The sequence below is a fragment of the Lacerta agilis genome, chromosome 15 (assembly GCF_009819535.1).
Source record: "Lacerta agilis isolate rLacAgi1 chromosome 15, rLacAgi1.pri, whole genome shotgun sequence".
Classification (NCBI taxonomy): Eukaryota; Metazoa; Chordata; class Lepidosauria; order Squamata; family Lacertidae; genus Lacerta; species Lacerta agilis.
The window spans coordinates 35,534,623-35,556,517 of NC_046326.1; the positions used below are offsets into that span (position 1 = coordinate 35,534,623).

Consider the following 21,895-nt stretch of genomic DNA (forward strand, 5'->3'; position numbering starts at 1 on the left):
ATAGTAATAGATTAGCCGGATGAGTCTAGGCAGACTGTTGCCATTAAGATCTTTAGCACTGTAAGCTGGTAAACTCCCTAAGAGGGGAAAAAAACAATTCTTATTTAAATCACTGTCCTTGGCTAGGTGGATACCATCTACATCCTTTTTGAACTGACAAAAGGAATATTAGCAATTTCACTTTCTGTACGATGCAAGTATATGAGAAATTGGGGGTGAGGTCCTTAGGAATATATCATTTCTACATGCACAGCATATCCACAAATAATGCAAATACAGAAAAAGTTATTGAAGCCAACAAGAAGCAAGGATCATAATTTGTTAATTACATGTCCTCTCAGCCCATATACATTATCTGTTATAAGGCCAAGTTCTCAGACACCTGGGAGATTTTAATTTGAGGAGCTGAGAATCAAATCTGAGCATTTAGCCCCTCTACACTGGAAGACCCACAAGCCTTTTTTATTGTACCATTTTGAACCTAAAACTTCATATATAAGGCTTGGCGCCAAACTAAATGTGATTACTAAACAAGACCCAATCAAGAAATCTCCTGTCGGTTAAAAACCCACACTGATTAGCAGGGGTAGGTGACAGCTGTGTTAGCATGTAAGCATGTGTAAGTGACAGAATATGAATCTGATCAGTATCTTGACATCAAAGGTGATGCCACCAAGCAATTTTGTTGCTTAACCATACACACCCACACGCACACCCCAACACCACCAAAGGTGGAAGGAGTGGAAAGATAAACGGTTTATCTTCAGCTGCTCTGAGTTTTTAGAAGACAGCAAGAGATCCTGATCACAGAATTCTTGTGTCATGTGTAGTTGAGCCTTTAAAGGTCAGCACTGAACCAAAGCCAATTCTTGGCAATGATCTTAACCAGAAGCATCTTGTGAACCCAAGATAACCTGCTGCCGAAAACCTCTAAAATCTAGCCAGAGTACTAACAGTACTGGGTCACTGCCCAAGTGACGTATCATAAACTGCAAAGCCAGGCAACTACAGACTTATGCTCTTTTATACAATATGAACTAAATACCACCCCTTTATTCCATACAGTATTGAAAATCAGAATACTCTTTGCTCATAAGCAAGCATTAAAAGGGTAAAGAAAAAGAAATCTACACTTTGACCGTAACACTTTAAAACCAATGATGATGTAACTAACTCCACTCTGCATGTGCTTCAAAGCACAGTCACGTTTCAAAACTATTATGTCATCAACAATGCATTACAAAATCATTTAGCTGCAGCCATTTTGGGGGAACTCTCCTACACATTTTCAGTAGATAAGGGGGGAGTGGTGCAGTCTAAACCCTTACCAATGGACTAGAATTTATTCATTCATGTTATCTAAAGATGACCACAAATACTTACACTCACACCCGCCTTCCCCCCCCCCTCTGATGGGCAACCACTTGCCATATGGGCTATGACAGCTGGCTACCTACCACCTTTCCAGAGGTCAGAAAGTTCAAAGATTAAGAAATTCAAAAGAAGCAGGCATTTTTATAGGTTGTTGTCAAATCAACACCTACCTCATTTAAGACTGTTTATTTAGTGTTTAGGATACATTTCTTCAAAGTAGTCAATGTGTGGTGGCTGGAGTATGTCGAGAGCAGAGAGCACCTACAAAACAAGGGGGAAGCTGATTTGGTTACCAGAAATCCTCACTTTAGAGAAGCAACTGTGAAATCAAAGACAAGGCTTTCTTTTCAACTCACAACTACGCTGCCTCCACCTTTATTTGAGGGGAGAGATGCAAAGTTGAGAGGTTTTCACAAAGAAAAAGGGTACTACTGATGTCCGATCAAAGAAAAATTTGCAGAACTGACGTTTCCAGCAAGTGATGGTCCTTGTACTGCTTTGTATGTCATAATTCTTTATGTCTGCTTTATTCAGATTTTCTCAACCCATAGACTCTATATGCACAATATCTTTGCTCAGAACATCTTAGGCAAGGTCTTCTCCAAAGCCTGCAACTTTATTACACTTAAGTATTTGCAACTTAACTTCTTCCTCTTTGCAACAAATTTACTTCATTTTATTTCAGAGTTTTCCTCCAAATGAGAACACAAGGTAGCTTCGTGGAGACACGGAAAAGGGCCTTATTGGTGTCTCCTCCAAGATTCTCCCTCCCTAGAAAAGCTAGACTGGCTCCCTCCTGGTCATTCTGCTGGCAGGTGAAGATCCTGGGAACTGACTGCTTTTAATAAACACCATGCTGATTTTATTGTAATTATTTGTATGTTTTAACAGATTTTATACATGTATACAGTTTTAATTCTAGTAATGTTTGATTTTTTAGGATTGGGTTTTCTATGTTTTTAGCAATTGTTTTTATCTTTTTTTTTATCTGTAAGCCGCCTTGAGTCCCATCAGAGAAAAAAGCAGGGTATAAACAAGAGGAGGAGGAGGAGGAGGAGGAGGAGGAAGCAATGTACATGGTAATGAAAAATATATAATATATAATAAAACCATAAATCCATTGCAACTCCAATCAGCATCAAAATCATCAGGTTTCAAAGACCTGGATAAATATTTCCACTTGTCATCTAAATACTGCTAATGTGGAGGACTGTCATCTCTCAATCAGGAGGAAGTTCCTTAAATTGGGTGCCACCACCAAAAATGCCCCATCATTCATGACTGCCCTGCCCAGCACACTAGCTGGTGGGGACACCAGCAGGGACTTTCAGACAGATCTTAGGGCTTGGATTACCAGGTACTAGAGAAGGTGTACTGCCAAGTATCTAGGTCCCAGGCAATCTAGGGTTTTACAGACTGACATCAATCCCTTGTGTTGGGCCTGGTAGCTTACCAGCTGTCAGTGCAGTGCCTTCAGAGATATGACCCTGTCGGGCTGCACCCAATAACTAGCAGGCAGCAGAATCTTGCAGCAGCTGCTTTTGGGGAAAGTGCCACATGGAATGCACTGTAATATGGGGAATCTATGGAATGTTATCAGAGCATAGATGGCTGATACTGGTCTGGAGCTGACGAACAAACTATAGATGGGTACAGGTCCTGACCATTGAGGTAGCTTGGCCTCCAATGACAGCTTGGACTACAAACCTGCTCTTTCAAGAGAGTGCTATTCAACCTGAACTGAATACAGCAGGTATTCTGGTGAGTTTTGTTGGTCCTTATAATAAGGCATTTGAGTACCGTTTGGGGTTAACAGATTATTTCTAGTTATGCACCCTCCATTTGAAAAGACTAGTATGATGATGCCTACTTTTGGGAATGACTGAATGCAAGCATTCTTTGCACAGATTAAAATATCACAAAGCTAGGAGATTTCAGGAAGAATGCTGAAGGTTTGCAAAGCCCTTGGAGTAAGGAATAAGGGCCTGCCAGACCTTCACTCCCCATTTCTTCTCCACCATGATTAACGAGTTTGTCAACAAAAAAAATGTTTTCAGTTTAGGTGGTAATCCTAGTCAGTCTCAGTCATGATTAATGTGGCGACAGCAAACTCTTGATCTCGGCTAGTGTGTGTGAGGGTGCATGTTGCCAAGGAGTGGCTCCCATTTGTCAACTGTGACATTTGTCACAGAGCACCAGAGCTGCATCTACACCAGCTCTTACACCTGGCAATCTCACTCAACACAAATGAAGTGTACAAGTTCTCTATGGCAATTGCACGGATATAAGAGGCTGCTTTTCACTAATGGATAGTAAAGGTAAAGGTGAAGGGACCCCTGACCATTAGGCCCAGTCGCGGACGACTCTGGGGTTGCGGCGCTCATCTCACTTTACTGGCCGAGGGAGCCGGCATACAGCTTCCAGGTCATGTGGCCAGCATGACTAAGCCGCTTCTGGCGAACCAGAGCAGCGCACAGAAATGCCGTTTACCTTCCCGCCGGAGCAGTACCTATCCCTGCCAGCCTATAAGTGGCAGTTGATGATACAATAAAATAGGAATATGTGCAGAGCTTTACAAGCTAAGGTTTGCAGGAAATGCAGCTCACCCCTCCCCTCCCCGCCCCGCCCCCAAAATAAGGCATTTCCATGTTAATGGTGTTTTTATTTCTATAGGTTTGCTATGATTTCTATTACATCAAAAGTCTGGAATGCATTGCTGAAGTCTCTGCCCTCCTTTTTGTCTCTTGATTTAATATATCTAACCTGTTTTCTGTAGTGACTTTGTTTATGCTTGATTTTGCATTTAACAAATAAACAAGAAGGTAAAAAGTTTTACACACAGTCCCTACTGGTTAAAAAATTAACAAAAATATCTCCACTGGTAACATAATTAGGCACCTTGCTCAGAAAAAGCTTAAAGTAATGATTTCAGAGTCATCACAAAAACAGAAGCTCTGCTTTAATGTTAAGCATGGAAACTTATCCTCTTATCACCCTGTTAAATATTGCTTCAGCATAGAGGTCACCTTTAAAAGGGAGGCAAAGATCTTCAGGCAAAGAAAATGTGATCGATCTACTCCAGCTCAAGATCCAGCCAGCACTACTGGTAATTTGGAGGCAGAAGTTTAATTTTTTTGTGTTTTAATATTTTGTTGGAAGCCATCCAGAGTGGCTAAGGCAACCCAGTCAGATGGATGGCATATAAATAATAAAATTATTAAATTATTATTAGAAAAAACAGCAGTTGCAAGTATATTCAGATGGCAGACCCAAAGTCATGACAAGGAATACACAGGTAGCTGTCAGGACCTAAGTACCCCAGGAGGTCCCAACCAGAACCAGCTTTTCGACCCATTTAAATTGTTTTAAAATATTTTTTTTCCTAGTGCTGAGGTGGCAAATGGATTCCACCCAACATCTTGGATTGCCTCCCTAATTCAGTCATGTCAGAGCATGGGTCGGGGTGTGTGTGTTGATGGCCATTGTTTAACAAATAGATGGTGGTGTCCATCATCCCCTGCAAGGGTCTGCAGTAGCAACTCCCATAAATTGGGGGACACATCCAAGATTGTGGCCAGGAACCACTCAGTGTCATAGCACCAAAAAAGCATGGTGAGAAATTAAACAGTCTTTCCAGGGTTTCCTGAGAAAAAGCCTGAAAATTATATAAAGAGTCATTGCCCAATGGCAATAATTGATTAGCATTTCATTTATGGTCTTGATTCCTATCAGTTTAAGGTAGCAATTCTGACCCTATCCAGGCAATGCAGCCAGAAAGATAGTGGCTTGCCAAAGACCATTCATAAATTTTATAGCTGAGGTGAGTCCTGAACCAGACTTCCTGTCTCACAGTTCCAGCCATGACACTGGGGATGCATAAGCATCCTGCTGCTGGCCTCAGAAGGGGCTGAGCCTTTGTGAGCATTCCAAACAGAATGCTTTTACTCAAAAAAATCATGTTTCCCACTTGGAGATTCAGGGATTAGTAGTTCCAGTTCTACCCCTAGTAGGAAGAGACATTCAGCTGAAGCCTGGGAGCAATTGCAGGACTGCACTGGCTCGGCTCGGCTCAATTCTGCAAGTGCCGCTAACTGAATGTCTGCAACACACTTGTGCTACACATCAGTCCCTGCTCTTCCCAACTAGCCCACCATTGCTCCTCCTTCCCTTCCCATGATGTGGAAGGACACTGGCTGCTCCATGCCATAGCTGTCAACTTTTCCCTTTTCTTGCGAGGAATACTATTCAGAATAAGGGAATCTCCCTTAAAAAAGGGGGAAAGTTGACAGCTATGCTCCATGTCCTTGTCTCAGTAATGTCTTTCTGTTGGGTGGTGCCGAGACACTAATATTGGCATTATTCCTCTCCTAAAGGTGGGAGAGAAGAGACTGGGTGTAATGTGCCATTTGCACACTTCGCTGGGGGCATTTGCTACTTGCCATAAATGAGGAAGCCAGCAAAGTCTAATTCAACTGCTTTTAGCCTGATAGCACAGGCATGACCATAGTCCTTAAAAGAACCTGTCTCATTGGTATTTGAATTTTGTATTGTAGTGTTTATGCAAAGCAAGCTGCAGGCCACTTACATTGTCATGCTTAAAAAAACACAACATCTTCAATTCACGGAAGACCCTTTTGCAAGAGACCAGATTTTGGAAGACGTTGGGCATCTTTTTGAGTGCAACTCTCTTTCCATCTCGTGGATCTGTTACTGACCTGAAGGAGAGGAGGAGAAGATAATTAAGCATATAATCTGACTTTAAACAAACACCTATGCTAAAAAAAAAAATCAAGATGAATCTGGATGCTCAAAGCAGAAAATCAAGAGAGGCATGTAGAATTCTTAAACAAGTCTCACTGCATTTTATTCTGTATACAAAGTGAATTCAATACACGCTTCAGGCAACTCTGCATGTTATTCAGCAATGAGATTACTATGCATTCAAGTCCTTGTGTCTTCCATCAGTAAAACTATTCACCTCAACTGTACACTACTATTTAATGTCTGGTCAATAAATGGCAGTATCTGATTACTTACATTTTCTTCTCTTTAATTACTCTATTAGTTCTAGGACACCTTTCCCATTACAAGACTTTTCAATATTAAATTGCCACAGTACATTGCTTTTCAACATTGCCTGCTAACAAGATTAATTTTGTATGGAACTACTGAAAAAAGTTGCTCCCTTGGCATCAAATTAGACCATAGTGCATATCTTCTGGTGGGGTGTTCTACGTGCAGTTTCTGGTCTACATTGTGAGAGAGGGCCAGGGGAAGACACTGAATCCCTTGTCTTCCTTGATACTTCATGGCAGCTAATGTCCCCCCATGCAAAACATAGTAAAATTCTACCTATCTACAATGATTACAAAATATTTCAGGAAGAGGATAGACACTAATATATGGCTTGCTACTTCCAATAACTATATGAAATGGCCCAAGACAAGAAAGCCACCCAACTCCTAATTTAGGCTAACTATGCTGGAACATAGGAAGCTGCTTTACACCAAGTCCATCTAGCTCAGTCCAGTGTGATACTTTTCTGCAGGAAAAAAATCGACCAATATTTTGTAAGTTCATTGTTAACAATGAACAACATCAACTTCAAATACAGTGTTAGACAAGATCCTAAATTACACCACTCTCTAGGGCAGGTTTCCCAAACTTGGGCCTTCAGCTGTTTTTGGACTACAACTCCCATCATCTCTACCTAGGAGGACCAGTGGGAACTGTAGTCCAAAAATAGCTTGAGACCCCAGTTTTTGGGGAAACCTGCTCTAGGGCATCAGAAAATTTTCTGTCGCAAGCTGAAAATTTCCCAAAATGACTACCTTAATTTGCACAGGAAAATCTCCCTGAAAACCGACACCCCTGAGCTTGGGTACTGTCCACAGTGATTGGCAGCAGTTCTCCAGGGTTTCTGGTAAGAGCAGGGGTCAGCAAACTTTTTCAGCAGGGGGCTGGTCCACTGTCCCTCAGACCTTGTGGGGGACTGGAATATATATTCTTTTTTGGGGGGGGGAATGAATGAATTCCTATGCCCCACAAATAACGCCAAGATGCATTTTAAATAAAAGCACACATTCTACTCGTGTAAAAACACCAGGCAGGCCCCACAAATAACCCAGAGATGCATTTTAAATAAAATAACATATTCTACTCAGGTAAAAACATGCTGATTCCCGGACCGTCCGCAGGCTGGATTTAGAAGGCGATTGGGCCAGATACGGCCTCCGGGCCTTAGTTTGCCTACCCATGGGTAAGAGTCTGGAGAGGCAGAGGATAGAACCTGGGATTTCCTGCCAGCAAAGCATATGATTTATAAATATTGAGGAAAAACAGCAGTTTGCTCATATGTGTATCAAAGATGAGCCACACACAAATGTCAGCAAGTGCCACATTTTATACTCAGGTTCCCCCTTGATAACCAAATCTTCATGTGAATATATTTGCATGTGAAAACAGATCCAGAAGCTTGGCTGGAACGCTGCCTTTTCATCCAGGTATCTAGAAGCTAATGCTTAACACATTTGAAATATTTTTCTCTTCAAAAATCTGAGGGCTAGCTTCCCCAAGAGTTTTTTTATAATACCGTACCAATGTACAGATGTAGATTAGCAATTTGTGTGCAGGAAGTGCCATACTCAAAGTTATGAAAAACTCCAAGCTCTACAAAGAATAGCTACGTACTGATGAAAGAAGACATCTGACTACTTAAATTGGGATAATTTCAACATGCAAGAACCAGTGTCTGTACTTTCTAAATAGCAGTTCCATGTTTAAACAGTAACTTAACACACTTCCCCCCCCAAAAAAATGGTTTAATGTTGGGGTTATCTTACATAAATGAAGTTATTTCTTTAAAACAAACAAGCACAAAATCACTCTTCTTTTAAATTTTGAACAGACACAAAACCTGCTCCCCAAATATCAGGCTGTAGTTTGTTAATACTGTAAAGTTAACACAAAATCACAAAGCAACATTTCTTTTAATTATTCATACAAAGACCAACCATGCTTGTAGCTGGTAGCAATATAACCTAATGAATGTGAATGGCAGTGCAGTAATTTCATGCCATGTTGAGCTTGTTCTCTCTTAACTCGGGGTAGCAGCTGCTTTGGTTCAGCACAAATAGTACCAGAAAACAGATAAGTGCTGAAGCCTGTTACACAGGAATGCTTTTATTTTCTTTGTTGCTGAAAAGGCTTGCTGTGCTGAGCTCTTCGGCCAGTTATCTCCATCTGTATGAGCTAATGAGTTACAGGCGGTAAAGATAACAGCCAGTTCTGACAGCACCTTTCAGTGCCTCATTTTTGAAAGAGGTCATTCTAACAAGTCTAAACAGGGCAGTTTCTTTAAAAGTTAGGAGTTCTAAAACATAAATGTGACTATTAGACTGCTAATAATACCAGGCTGTGGGTCTTATGTTGGGGGGGGGGGGAGAGAAGAAGAAGAAAATGACTGACTTTTTAGAGCACAGAAAATTAATTTGAGCAGCACTCAAGGGGCAAAAAAGTAACATGACTCCTGAAAGGCTAATTGGTTTACAGGGGAATGAGCTTTCGTAGGCAACAGGCTGAATCATCAGATGTTCATATATCTGCCATGACACACTGAAGCCTACGGAAACTCAGGCTACATGACTATTTATACAGCATCATCAATTGGCCTTTTACAGAATAACATAAGCAAAAGGTCAGACTCAGGCACCTGTACAGAAGACTCTACAATATGAATTTCAACAGAGAAGAAGTGGGGCAAAGGCAACTGGGGAAGTACATGTGCCAATTTCAAACCAAAACATTCCTGGAAAAGGGTGGGTTTTGAGGTTTTTAATTATACATTTCAGAATACTAGTCATGATGGTCTGCAGCAGCAAGAAAGCCAAGGGCTGCAACACATAAAGTTAAATCCTGATCACAATCCCACTTTCCACCTGTTTCAGGCTTCTGAGACGGGTAAAACTGTGGGGAAAATGGGGGTGATGAGATGGGAATAACCTATTTATTTATGAAAAATATTATGAAGAGTAAATTATATCACACCTTTCAGCAAATAGTATTCCCTTTGTTCCCGTCAGAGTTCCCTCTGCTCTCCCTCCTACATTTCAACGCCATATGTATTAAACATTTTAACTACAGTGTTTAACCATACAGACTATAAAATTAGGACATAGTATCAAAAGATTAATCTACTTAGTATAAGCTCCTCATCATGATGTGAATATAAAAAATTCTTACAAAAGAAACCTGCTGCGCCATAAACATGCAGGTGTGAAGAGGAAGAATACAACAAAAAGGAATAAGGAACAGTGTCCACAAAGAGATCACACTCACATTGACCTACATAAGAAAGGCTAAAGCAGTGTGAGAGACAGGAGAATGTTCATCTAATTGCTGCAAAACACATTAGTTGAAAACTAAAGAAGGAGGAGTTCACAACGGACCATAAGGCATGCAGATTCTTAGACATCAGCAATGTGCCTGAGCACCAGCTTCCTATTTAGAGTTCTAGGATGTTTCAAAGCCTGCTTTATGCAGATGCAGACACGTCCATATTTACACAAATCTAATGCACCATTGAATCATCTAATGTGCACCTCGATCTTCAAAATGTTGACACCAAAAAAGTATTTGCTGGCGAATATAAATACGCCATAAAATCTAATGCACACCCTAATTTTTGCAACGTAATTTGGCCAAAAAAAGTGTGCATTACCTTCAAGTAAATATGGTATGTGTAACTACATGGAAGCCATAAATAACTATTTGTTCAACTTACAGGTAGGTAGTCGTGTTGGTCTGCTATAGTCAAAACAAAATACCAAGAACAAACTTAGTTGGTCTCTAAGGTGCTACTGGAAGGAATTTTTTTATCTTTTATTTTGTTTTGACTATTTGTTCGACATATGCCAAACTGGTTACTAAGCCTATATTTAACTGAACAGAAAGCATGAGAGAAAGAAATGCAGTGTTTTGATTCCATAGCCCCACAAAAGGAGTGGTGGGACCTTTCTCTCTGCCCATGATTTAGAAACATAAAGTCTAAAAATAATTTTGGAGCTCCAAATTTTATAAAGTCAGAAAAAGAACCATATATTAAGGCAAAAGTATGGAAAATAGTTCTTCTGGAAATATAAACCATCTTGGCAAAGTTTCTCAAGTATTCTGGGTTTTACTCTTTTCCAAACAGTAAAACTGTAATTCTGTAAAAATAATAAGCATTTGGAAAGCTAGAAAATCCATACTCAGAAAAGAAGTTTTTTATTATTGTTTTTAAATTTTACTTGGTAGCTACAGTGTCTTGCAAGTTGATAAGAATTACAATACAGTACTCAATAAAGGGAGACAGTTTTTGGCTCCAGGGCCTGCAAGCCAACTATGACAGGTGGTAGGCAGGGCAACCCACCTCCAATTCTTTCAACTTGCAACATTGGGGGTTGAAAGGGGAAGCGTGTGAAAGGGCTTTGCGATCCTTCCTGCGTGGCAGTTTCCATCTCCTATAGAAACTGCTTCTCTCTCCTTAACCAAGCCACACTCCCAACACCCATCAACTGAATAACTGGGAACCCACTTTAAGCTCCCCAATGTTCCATTGAAGCCCCCCACTTACCCACCCCACACTTGGGGTGTTATGTAGGATGTTGGGTAGGGCAGATGGGCATGGCTCCACACACACAAAAGTGTAAAGGTCAGGTGGCCCATGCTTGTCCTCAAGGCCAGAAGTTTCCCACCCTTGAATTAGATCTACCAAAGTGGATAACTGTTCACCAATGCAGACCAGTCAGTATGCCCACTTCAGGCTATTTATCAGCCACTTCTGAGCTGTTGGAAACCAGAGCCACTTTACTGTGTTCAGTGTTGATAATTCTTGCAGCTAACAAACATTTCAGTAACTTCACATAACATCCCAAGTGTTCTTCCACAACATATAAGAGCAAGGTTCATTTAACTGTTATATGAAATAATAAATAAATAAACAAACAAACAAACAAATAAATAATTTATACCTCGCCCATCTGGCTGGGTTTCCCCAGCCACTCTGGGCGGCTTCCAACAGAATGTTAAAATACAGTAATCTATTAAACATTAAAAGCTTCCCTAAACAGGGCTGCTTTCAGAAGTCTTCTAAAAGTCTGGTAGTTGATTTTCTCTTTGACATCTGGTGGGAGGGTGTTCCACAGAACGGGTGCCACTAACGAAAAGTCCCTCTGCCTGGTTCCCTGTAACTTGGCTTCTCGCAGTGAAGGAACCACCAGAAGGCCCTCGGCACTGGACCTCAGTGTCCGGGCAGAACGATGGGGGTGGAGACGCTCCTTCAGGTATACTGGGCTGAGGCTGTTTAGCACTTTAAAGGTCAGCACCAACACTTTGAATTGTGCTTGGAAACATACTGGGAGCCAATGTAGGTCTTTCAAGACCGGTGTTATGTGGTCTCGGCGGCCGCTCCCAGTCACCAGTCCAGCTGCCGCATTCTGGATTAGTTGTAGTTTCCGGGTCACCTTCAAAGGTAGTCCCACATAGAGCGCATTGCAGTAATCCAAGCAAGAGATAACTAGAGCATGCACCACTCTGGCAAGACAGTCCGCGGGCAGGTAGGGTCTCAGCCTGCGTACCAGATGGAGCTGGCAGACAGCTGCCCTGGACACAGAATTAACCTGCACCTCCATGGATAGCTGTGTCCAAAATGACTCCCAGGCTACACACCTGGTCCTTTGGGGCACAGTTACCCCATTCAGGACCAGGGAGTCCTCTACTCCTGCCCGCCTCCTGTTCCCCAAGAACAGTACTTTGTCTTGTCAGGATTCAACCTCAATCTGTTAGCAGCCATCCATCCTCCATCCTTACTTCTGTAATCTCTGAGTATAAGAGCACTACATATAAAGAAAACCTTGCATTATCATTGTCACATTTCCTTTGTCTGAAAGTTCAATGAGAGCACAGAAAGGAAACCAAATCTGACTCTTCTAGAGGACATACATGATAATATCTTTGTTTATTCTGGCTTCATCTCCTCATTTAGATACATACATTGCTACCTTTAGAATCACATGCAACCAGTAAGTATGGACTGGAGGAATGAGGAGAAATATTTACCTAATATCATATCAACCTTATTTGACCAACAGTTATAACAGTGATTAAGCTAACTGTTAAATCATCTATCAATGACAGGTGGGTAGCACACAAAAGCTCATACCAAGAACAAACTTAGTTGGTCTCTAAGGTGCTACTGGAAAGAATTTTTTATTTTATTTTGTTTCATCTATCAATGCTAAGCCATCTTGAGGGGCTGCCCATCTAGTATCAGTCAAGGAAAAAAACTACCTCCAACATAAGCAGTAGGCATAAACTATTAATGCATTTCAATATGCATGAAACTACAGCTTTCACTACGGCATGTAAGGCTGAAGAGTATCAGCACGGTCTAATTACTGCACAAAGTTCAATTTGTCTTCAGGAGATAAGCAACCACATTTGGGAGTAGCAATTTCTCTTTTGTCTTGGTAGTTTAACAGTCAGTAAGTAAACGTAAGTAGTGCACTCCCAGGAATAACAACTATGTGCTAGATTTCGCAGTATATGCATACTAAACAGTCACAACAATTTTTCTATTATTTCAGCCAGAACCGAGCCTTTAAAATGACAGGGAACCTGGTCCTTAAAAGAAAGAAAAAAGTGCACGTAAAACCTATTTCCTGGAAATGTAAAGTTAGGACCAGTGTGCAATTTAGATGTACCACTGAGACCCCAAATACAATCAGATTTTCAAAGTGTGTTTAGGATTTTGCTCTTAATCAGGTTTAAAAGCGGCAGCACAGAATTATCACAAGTGTGTCTGCATGCACAGTGCCTATGTGTGTGTGTATGCAAGAGAGGCCTAGAAGCATGAACTACGCCTAGGAGAAACGCTGTTAATAAAGCCTGAAAAAACTACCAATCCCAAGAACAATTCCATATGCTATGTTCCGCTTGAAACATTCAGATTTTATCTGTAGTTTTGCAAGCATTAATGTATTTGAGGAAAGTATTTACATACTGTCCCCATGCTGCCACACTTGGGAGACAGTTAAAAAGCGTTCCTATTGAGACATTTACCGGTAATAGCTAATGCATTGCAACAGTACTTTAACAGCTTCGGTTGTGGATTTCCGACGCTGAGCACTGAACTGACAGCTTGCCACATGAACACAGCATACAGTGCAAAAAAATAAAAATCCAGCAAAGTATTGTACGTAGGTGAGAGAGAGAAATGGAGAAAAGGCATTCCTCAACGAAGTCACAAAATGCATATAGAGCTGGTTACTGAACCATTTAAAAAGACTTGGTCAACTGACAAACTAAACAGTGAATCTTTGACCAGTATTAACTTTATTAGAACAAAAGAGGTACTTTAATAATCAGCCAGCTTGATGCTTGTGCTGTTATAAAAACAAATATATGCAAACGCAGCCAATGAAGTGTATGCTGGCTATATTAAAAAATGACACCAACTAGCGCACCCAGAATTATTCATCAATTTCCACACTCCACAGTGGATCAGTCAATCAAGTTTCAGTAAACAATCATGAGCAGAGTTGACGCAAACTCCAATACAGTATTATGTTTCTTTCATATTAAATAGAAGTGGTTTCTCAAAGTAAGTGAGATCTAGTCTCCCTCCACTGCTGTATCCAGGCTAAGTTCTTCTCACAGTTACGCAGGAATATTTCATTTACATTCTAGAACTCCAAAAATGAAGAACATAAGAGCCTGCTGGATCAGGTAAATGGTTCACCTAGTGAAGCATTCTGTTCTCACAGTGACCAAACAGATACAACAAAACTGTGGTGTGGGATGCCCAGCCCTCCAGGCCAGCTCCCCAAAATAGAGCCCCTCCCCATCGAAGAATGAAGAGGTTCCTCTTTTACACAAAAATATGGGGTGAGGGCTTTTTTCTATAGCAGGAATTAGGAACATCCTTTGCATTCTAGATACTGCAGACTCCAAATCCCATCAACTCCAGCCTGCATAGCCAATGGAAAGCATTGAAGTCATCCTGCAGAATCAGACCAAAGGTCCACAGACTCCTGCTCTCAACAGTAGTCAGAGAGATGCTTCCAGCATGTCCAAAAACAGGGCACGAGAGCAGCAGCCCTCTGCAGTTTGACCCCACCAACTAGTATTCAGAGGTAACCTGTCTCTAGATATGGAGGTTCAATTTGGTTAATAGCTGCTGTGAACTGCCCTGAGATCTAAGGGTATAGGACAGTATACAAATAAGAATAAGAAAGCCTTATATTGATCTATGACTTTGTCTAATCACTTTCTAAAACTATCTGGAAGATCAAAAATAGTCCCTCCATCCTAGAAAGATGTATTTAAATATGCACATATTACATTAGTATCCTTAGGGCAGCTGAAGCAGCTGACAAGTCACAGCATTCTAGGATACAAACAAACAGCAAAGAAGTGATAGAGGGGAATGAGCATGTGGCACTGGCAAGGGAGCTAGCAAGAGTATTGCCAAGTACATACCCTTTTATGTGGTGAAACAATCAAATGTTAGGCCATAGATTCTGGGCTACAGAGCTACATATCCTTACAGACAATGAAGGCAGGGAGATGGGTCAGCAATTGCTAGCTACAAACATCATGTGTCATTATTTTGGACAAGGTTGGTAATTCAGAAGCAGAGCAGCACCGTTTAATTTTTTTTTTTTAAAGAATACAGCATTGGGAAAACATTTGTAAGATGAAACATGAAAAAATTGGGTATGAGCATGCTAAAAACATGTACACAAACACACAAATGATTATTGCATGGAAAAGGTCTGCGTAACATGCAGTCACTACAAGCCTACCAGTGCTGGAAATGACCCAGGCATGTGCCTGACTGTATGTGTGCATTTGCATCTTCTGGTGCAAAAAAGTCTCCCTCCCAAAGGTGCTTTGCAAGGCAGAAGAGTCCATTAAGGCTATCGGTACATGCAGCTACAGTATAACAGCCTGTTTACCCCTCCTTCACATGTGCTCCTGCTGCACACTTTACAAGCATGCCCCCAGACTCTGTGGTGCCAAGCCATGCATGGTCTTGGCTGACCTATGGTCCATGGACAAGGCTTACCACCCACTATGGCAAGAACTAAAAAGGAATAAGCAGAAAGACACATGGAGAGCAGTTCCAAACAAAGACCCCTACTCTGACACAGAGTAGTAGTACTTGCGCTGTGCCTCTATAAAACTGAAGTGTTCACATGCAATGAACCGTGCTATGAACAGGTGAGCAGCCTTTGTCATATTAGAATTAACAGCCTGTGTCCAATAGGATAACAAGACTTTCCAGAATGACAAAATAATTTAGGGAGGGGGAATCTCAGGCTTGAATTTCAGTGCACCCACCTCCTCCATCTGGCCTTCTGCAATCTCCTTATGGCTCTGATATATCAGCCTATCCAAAAGCCATGGGAAGCTTCAGCCAAGTTTAAGGTTCAAAAGGTAAGATGAAGCTGATGCACAGAAGGCCAGCTTGTAAGCAAAGATGTGTGTATGCCCAGATATGAGAATGAAACCTCTTTTGTGGATAATAGTGCATTTGTATTCATGGGAGAGAACGACAACTGGCCAATTAAAACCTTGACAGAGTGAGTCCTAGTTAGAGAGTATTTATTCTATTTCTCATTTAATCAATTACATGTACATATATACTATTAAATTTAAGGTGAAAACACATATGTTGTAACAGATACAAAAGCAGCTTTAAAATGTACTTCCTGCTCTAAAGCCTAATGGAAAAATCAATAATGTTTCTATTGTTGTAAGAATTTTAGGGTATTTTATTTATATATTAATTGTTATTAATGTACCAAAACAAATAAGGCCACATGTCTGAAAACCAGCACAGGAAGACAGACTTCACTCCCAACTGACCAAGTATTTCTTTGTCTCAGGAACAAAGGGGGGTTGCCCCTCCAGCTACTCAGCAGACCTCTGCCTGAGTGATAATCTCTGGCATCCTGATATCTAAGTGTCAGACAAAAAGGTGTGATTAACTTGGCTGGGATATAGGGAAATGTAAATATCTTTTGTTTCACTTGATGGGTTTTTTGTGGAGGGCAAGAGGCATGGGGGCAGGGTCCAAGTTGCCACCAGACCCTCCCAATTTGTGATGTAATTCTAATGTATGGAGGGGTGGTCTTGAGCTGGAGGGGGGGAATTTCAAAAGTCTATATAGGAGCTTGCACACCTTTGTTCGGGGTCTTTTGCTTGCAAGACACCCTGCTGCAGCAGTAATAAAATACAGGGCAATCGCCTTGCTTTGGGAGATTCTGTATCGTCTCTATTTTATTCATAAGTGCTCTTGAGAGGAGGGGAGCCCTACTAAGGCTCTCCCCCGGGTTCATGGACTCCCTTCTGGGGTTGAACCTAATTTTTATAACACTATATTTGTGTGTTAGACAAAACAAACCATGCTCATAGCAACTTTCTGCTGAAATGAGGGAAGGCCAGGTGACATAAAGGTTTTCAAAATTTGATGTCCAAAATACATTTCATACTGGGTAGCTTTTTTAAACCACTGTACAGACTAATAATAATAATATCCAGTAACTACAGCACAACAATAGTAATGTATCTGTGCAAGTGGTGACCTGATATTTTAATGATCCGTAATAAAGGAAGTTAGTAATAATAATCTGACTTCCCTTTTAAAAGAGAAAGTCCCTTAGTCAGTTTTTCAGAGAGCTGCCTTCCTGTTAAACAGTATACAGTAAGTCATAAGGTGACAGTTTTATTGGTAAGCAAATGTTTTTTAAGGCTCACACAGTAGACTGTCACAGTGATACAAATTTCTGTTCATTTGTCATTTTAATTATGAATTTTAAAGTTGTGCTTTAAACCTTTGGTGTCTGACATTGGGCTTTATGTAATTTGATTGCTGTTAATTCTTAATTTTATAATGTTTCAACCTGTGGTCTTAAAACAATATTACTATCAGCCACCCATGGGTGTAGCCAAGATTTATATTAGGCAGGCAGGCAGGATGGGGGGGGGGGAGATCCGAGCTCTCTGTGACACAGTTTGCCAGTTTGTAAAGTATTTTTATTTATTTACATGATTTAGGGAGGACAGCTGCCCCCCTGCCCCCCTTGGCTACACCCATGCTATCACTACTAATTTACATTAAAGCAATGTGGGGGAATGTGGGATGAAACAAGCTGTAAGATGCTCAATAGAACAGAAGAGTCTTTGCCATTTGCTTAAAGACAGAAAGAGCTAATTGCATCTACTGTGGAAGAGAAATTCAGAAACCAGTTGCTGCTGTAGAGAAAAGCTCACATTCACCAATTTAACCCCAGATAGAGGTGTGACACAGTTCAGGGCCCCCATCCCAAAAGATCAGTGGTCAATCACTCTCAAAAGGCAGCAAGTGGTCACAGATGCACAGAAGTGGTCATCATACGAACATGGAAAGTGAAACAAAGTGGAGTTAGAATCAACTTTGGAAGTACAAATAAACAGATATTCCCTTATAAGTAACAGGGTAGGTTTTTTTTTTAAAAAAGTTCTCTGGCTGAAGGAAAATGTTTGCCTTTTTATATAGTACATATATGGATACCATCAAAAATCAGGTCAAAAATACCCAAAAGAAACCTGTGAAAGCATGAAATCTCCTAGGAGCTAATTCAGAGAGAGTAACTTTACTTACTGTTGTTCTCAGAAGAGAACATTTCAATTCCCTACCCAGTTTTGTTAGGATGTTGCATGACTCTAGCGACAAAGTGAGCAGCAGGCTGGGAACCCATCCATCACTTAGTTCAGACTCAACAAGGGTGCTCTTTTAAGCAACTACAGAAGCCTGCAAAAGGTTTTCACAAATGAAGTATAGCTTTCATATCTCAGTTTCTAACACTGATCAGAAGAGGGGAGAATCCTTTTCACTTTTGCAATTGCAACTTTGCTTTTGACATACACACTCACATATGGTAAAGCAAGACAACTGCAGAAAATAGCACATATTCTTTCCTAGGCACATTCAAAATTTACACAGTTTAGACTTAACAACAAGTGGGTGGCGCTGTGGATTAAACCACAGAGCCTAGGGCAGGGGTCAGCAAACCTTTTCAGCAGGGGGCCGGTCCACTGTCCCTCAGACCTTGTGGGGGGCCGAGCTGTATTTTGCAAAAAAAAATTGAACAAATTCCTATGCCCCACAAATAACCCAGAGATGCATATTAAATAAAAGGACACATTCTACTCATGTAAAAACATGCTGATTCCCAGACCATCCGCAGGCCGCATTTAGAAGGCGATTGGGCTGCATCTGGCCCCAGGCCCTAGTTTGGGGACCCCTGGCCTAGGGCTTGCCGATCAGAAGGTTCGCGCATCGAATCCCTGCGACGGGGTAAGCTCCCGTTGTTCGGTCCCTGCTCCTGCCAACCTAGCAGTTCGAAAGCACATCAAAGTGCAAGTAGATAAATAAGTACCACTCCGGCGGGAAGGTAAATGGCGTTTCCGTGCACTGCTCTGGTTCGCCAGAAGCGGCTAAGTCATGCTGGCCACATGACCCGGAAACTGTATGCCGGCTCCCTCGGACAATAAAGCGAGATGAGCGCTGCTACCCCAGAGTTGTCAACTGGACCTAATGGTCAGGGGTCGATTTACCTTTACCTATGCTTTCTTTTTGTAGGAACGAGTCAGCAAAGCCTCAGGCTCATGTACATACATCTTCCTGCACATGTGAGACAGTCAAAAGGTTTCATTCTTTTTGTATATTGTTTTGAGTTATTTTTTCTTACAATCAAGTGGTATATAAATTTTATAAAATAAAATAAACAAAAAACCAAGCACCATTCTCCGTTTCTGCAGCTTAAAGAACACAAGGATCAGACACTAGTTCTGCTCTTTTGCTGTTACAGCTAAAGTGTAAACCTAAGTATTACCATGTCAACTCTTAAGGGTGGCTACCACACTAAGACAGAACGAATACGAGAGCCATGTGCTTAGTCTAATATAGCAGCAGCAAAACAACTGGAAGGGTGAAACACGAGCAAGGGAGAGAAGTGGCACACTGAACAGAATGCAGGATAATGGGCTGTTATACATATCCTTTTCTCAGAGATTTTTTATGTTTTTCATTTTAAAGATTTATGTTGCGCTGGCAAAGAACGACGCGATGGACAGGATGGTATCAACGGGAAGGCAACCATGGGCAGCGCCCGCGGGCTCCCTTTTATTGGCAATCTTACATAGTGGTTAATGATTAGCCCTCGGACACAGTTTCACGAACCAAATAAGGAAACCCCTTACCCAAGGGTGGGACACCCACACCATATAAGGAAATGCTCCTGCCCTGGGTTCCTTTGGTGACACCCCCAAACTCCTCACATGACATCTCCATTGCGTACGTGCTCTTTCTCCATGCCTCTCTCACATGCGCGCCTCCTGCTGCTCATCTTGTGACTTTCCAGTACTTTTCCAACCACTCCTTTGTTCTCCTGTCCTTGCTGACACGTGTTTCCCATCCTGACATTACCCGTCCGCGTGGCTTGCCAGGGCTGTATTTCTCACCTTAGCAGAATCGACGTGGTTTGCCAGCGCCAATCAGACCATAATCCCCACAGATTTATATCACACTTTCTAGCATGTGTTCCAAGCACCTTACTACACAGTGAGGGAAAAAAAGCTACAATAATATAGAATTGGTGAGGTGGGACATAAGCCCCAGTGGTAAGCTGTTCCACAGTCTCTGGACCACTGTTTCTGGCAGATGTTCAGATTACATGAACTGAAGGATGCAAACAAAGATGGCAGGATGATTAATATAGAGAGGCAATCTCTGTCTAAAGTTTGTTGGTCCCAGGGCTGTGAAGAGGTTTTATAAGTTAAAATCAATACTTTGAATTGGCTTCAAAAGCACACCTGCAGCCAGTTGCACTTGATAAAACTGCAATTGTTGTTACCCGCTGTGAGACCTTAGGGTGCAGGGCAGATAATAAATAAAAATCAAAAGTCATTCGTCAGGAGATGGGCTGTAGCACTGTGCACCAGCTGAAGCTGTCAAGTCATCTTCGAGGGCACCCCCACATTTCAATTTTCAAGCCTATATGTTAAAACCGGGTGGCAAAATCCCTGCTCTTCATGAGGGGACACAGGCTGCACAGCAGATGTAGTTGACAGAAAGCTGCTTTAGAGACCTCAGAAACCTGCTTATCAAAGAGCAAGACAGGGTCCATCCAGACTGACATGCCTTGTGCCTGCTAAGCAAAGATTAAGAGAGAAAGAGAGAGACCAATGAGATCTTTTGCTTAAAATAGACAGTTCAGCAGTGCTGCCCAGGAAAGAGATATAACGCCAAAGACTCTCTAATTTTATTTGAAGACTATTTAGTGAACTCTTTCATGACAATCAGCAAAATTATAGCCATGAAATGTACAAACTGCTGCAGGAGGGTGGGCTTGTTTATGGAAAATTGTGTTAGAAGTTTACTTAACTCTCACCTCATCTATTGGTTTCCAATGATTAAAGATGACCCCTAACTTCAAGTATGAAAGTTAGAGCCTGGGTTTGGTCAAGAGTTGGAGGGGATGAGAGAGAGGCAGCCCAAAAGTACATATCCCCCTGAAATTCAGTCATATTCACACAGTTACTTCAGTTTCAAAATACCATTGTAAATCCTGGTTTGTTCTCAGCCAGGTAAATTAGAAAGGCTGCATTCCCAAGAACAAAGGTAACCAGCTCCAGGACATCTTTGGAAAAAGGTTGTCCTTCTGTAGGCACTGGAGAATATTTGCAACTACACAGATACACAAACGCACACACTCCTCTATGAGAATGTTCAGTGACATGCTGCTGGTCCAGCTAGTAAAAGGCACATCTGGAGGAGAACGTGTGGTTGCCCTGTCACCTGTTTCTTTTGTGTTCCCTTGCAATAAATTCCAGCCCTAAAGAGCCAGGAGTAGGATCACAGTGTGAACAGCCCCCTGCTCTGCAAGTGTTTTGCACCCTGCTCTTTTTACATGCCCCATTTAGCTAAAGCTGGGAGACAGGCTAATGTCCTAGCAGCTGGAGTCAATGAGTGGCTGTTGCTCAGTGCAGCCCATGGTGCTCTGGGTCTCTTTTCTTCAGGTCCTGGAGGCTGGAACAATGAAAGGAGGTCTGGGCAAAAATATAGTGCAGCCCCCTCAATACCACTCAATATACAGTGTTGAGCTACTTCTCTAACTCAGGAGAGCCCATTTGAGACCATCCCTTTTATAGAAGAGAACAAAAGAAAACATGAAGTGTTCTCAGGAAAAATCAGCAGGCTCTTGAGCTAGAACTGAAGCCCCGCAATTTGGTCGGTAGGCAGAGCCAGTCAAGAGCAGTTGGGTGAGTTTTCCTGTAGAAGAGTCAATTGGTAACTGATCCTAACCTCAAAGAATAACGAATGCCTTCTTGTCTCCATGATACAACTGAAATTGTTGGCAACTTTTTTTTTTGGCCTGATCCGGAATGACTTCAGTGAGTAACTAGAATGAGAAAAGAAAAGTGATTGGATTGA

At 41.6% G+C, this 21,895-nt stretch overlaps 1 protein-coding gene across 2 annotated transcripts in view; it reads right to left on the bottom strand.

Annotated features, from left to right (window-relative positions):
* The window catches only part of NLK (nemo like kinase), an 87,954-nt gene that overhangs the window by 33,983 nt on the left and 32,076 nt on the right, over positions 1–21,895 (bottom strand). For both annotated transcript variants that reach the window (XM_033172413.1, XM_033172414.1), the window contains exons 2-3: positions 5,960–6,089; positions 1,580–1,635 (exon numbers count right to left, since the gene is read on the bottom strand). In XM_033172413.1, the coding sequence (XP_033028304.1) occupies positions 1,580–1,635; positions 5,960–6,089 (186 nt within the window). The remainder of the gene's footprint in view (positions 1–1,579; positions 1,636–5,959; positions 6,090–21,895) is intronic.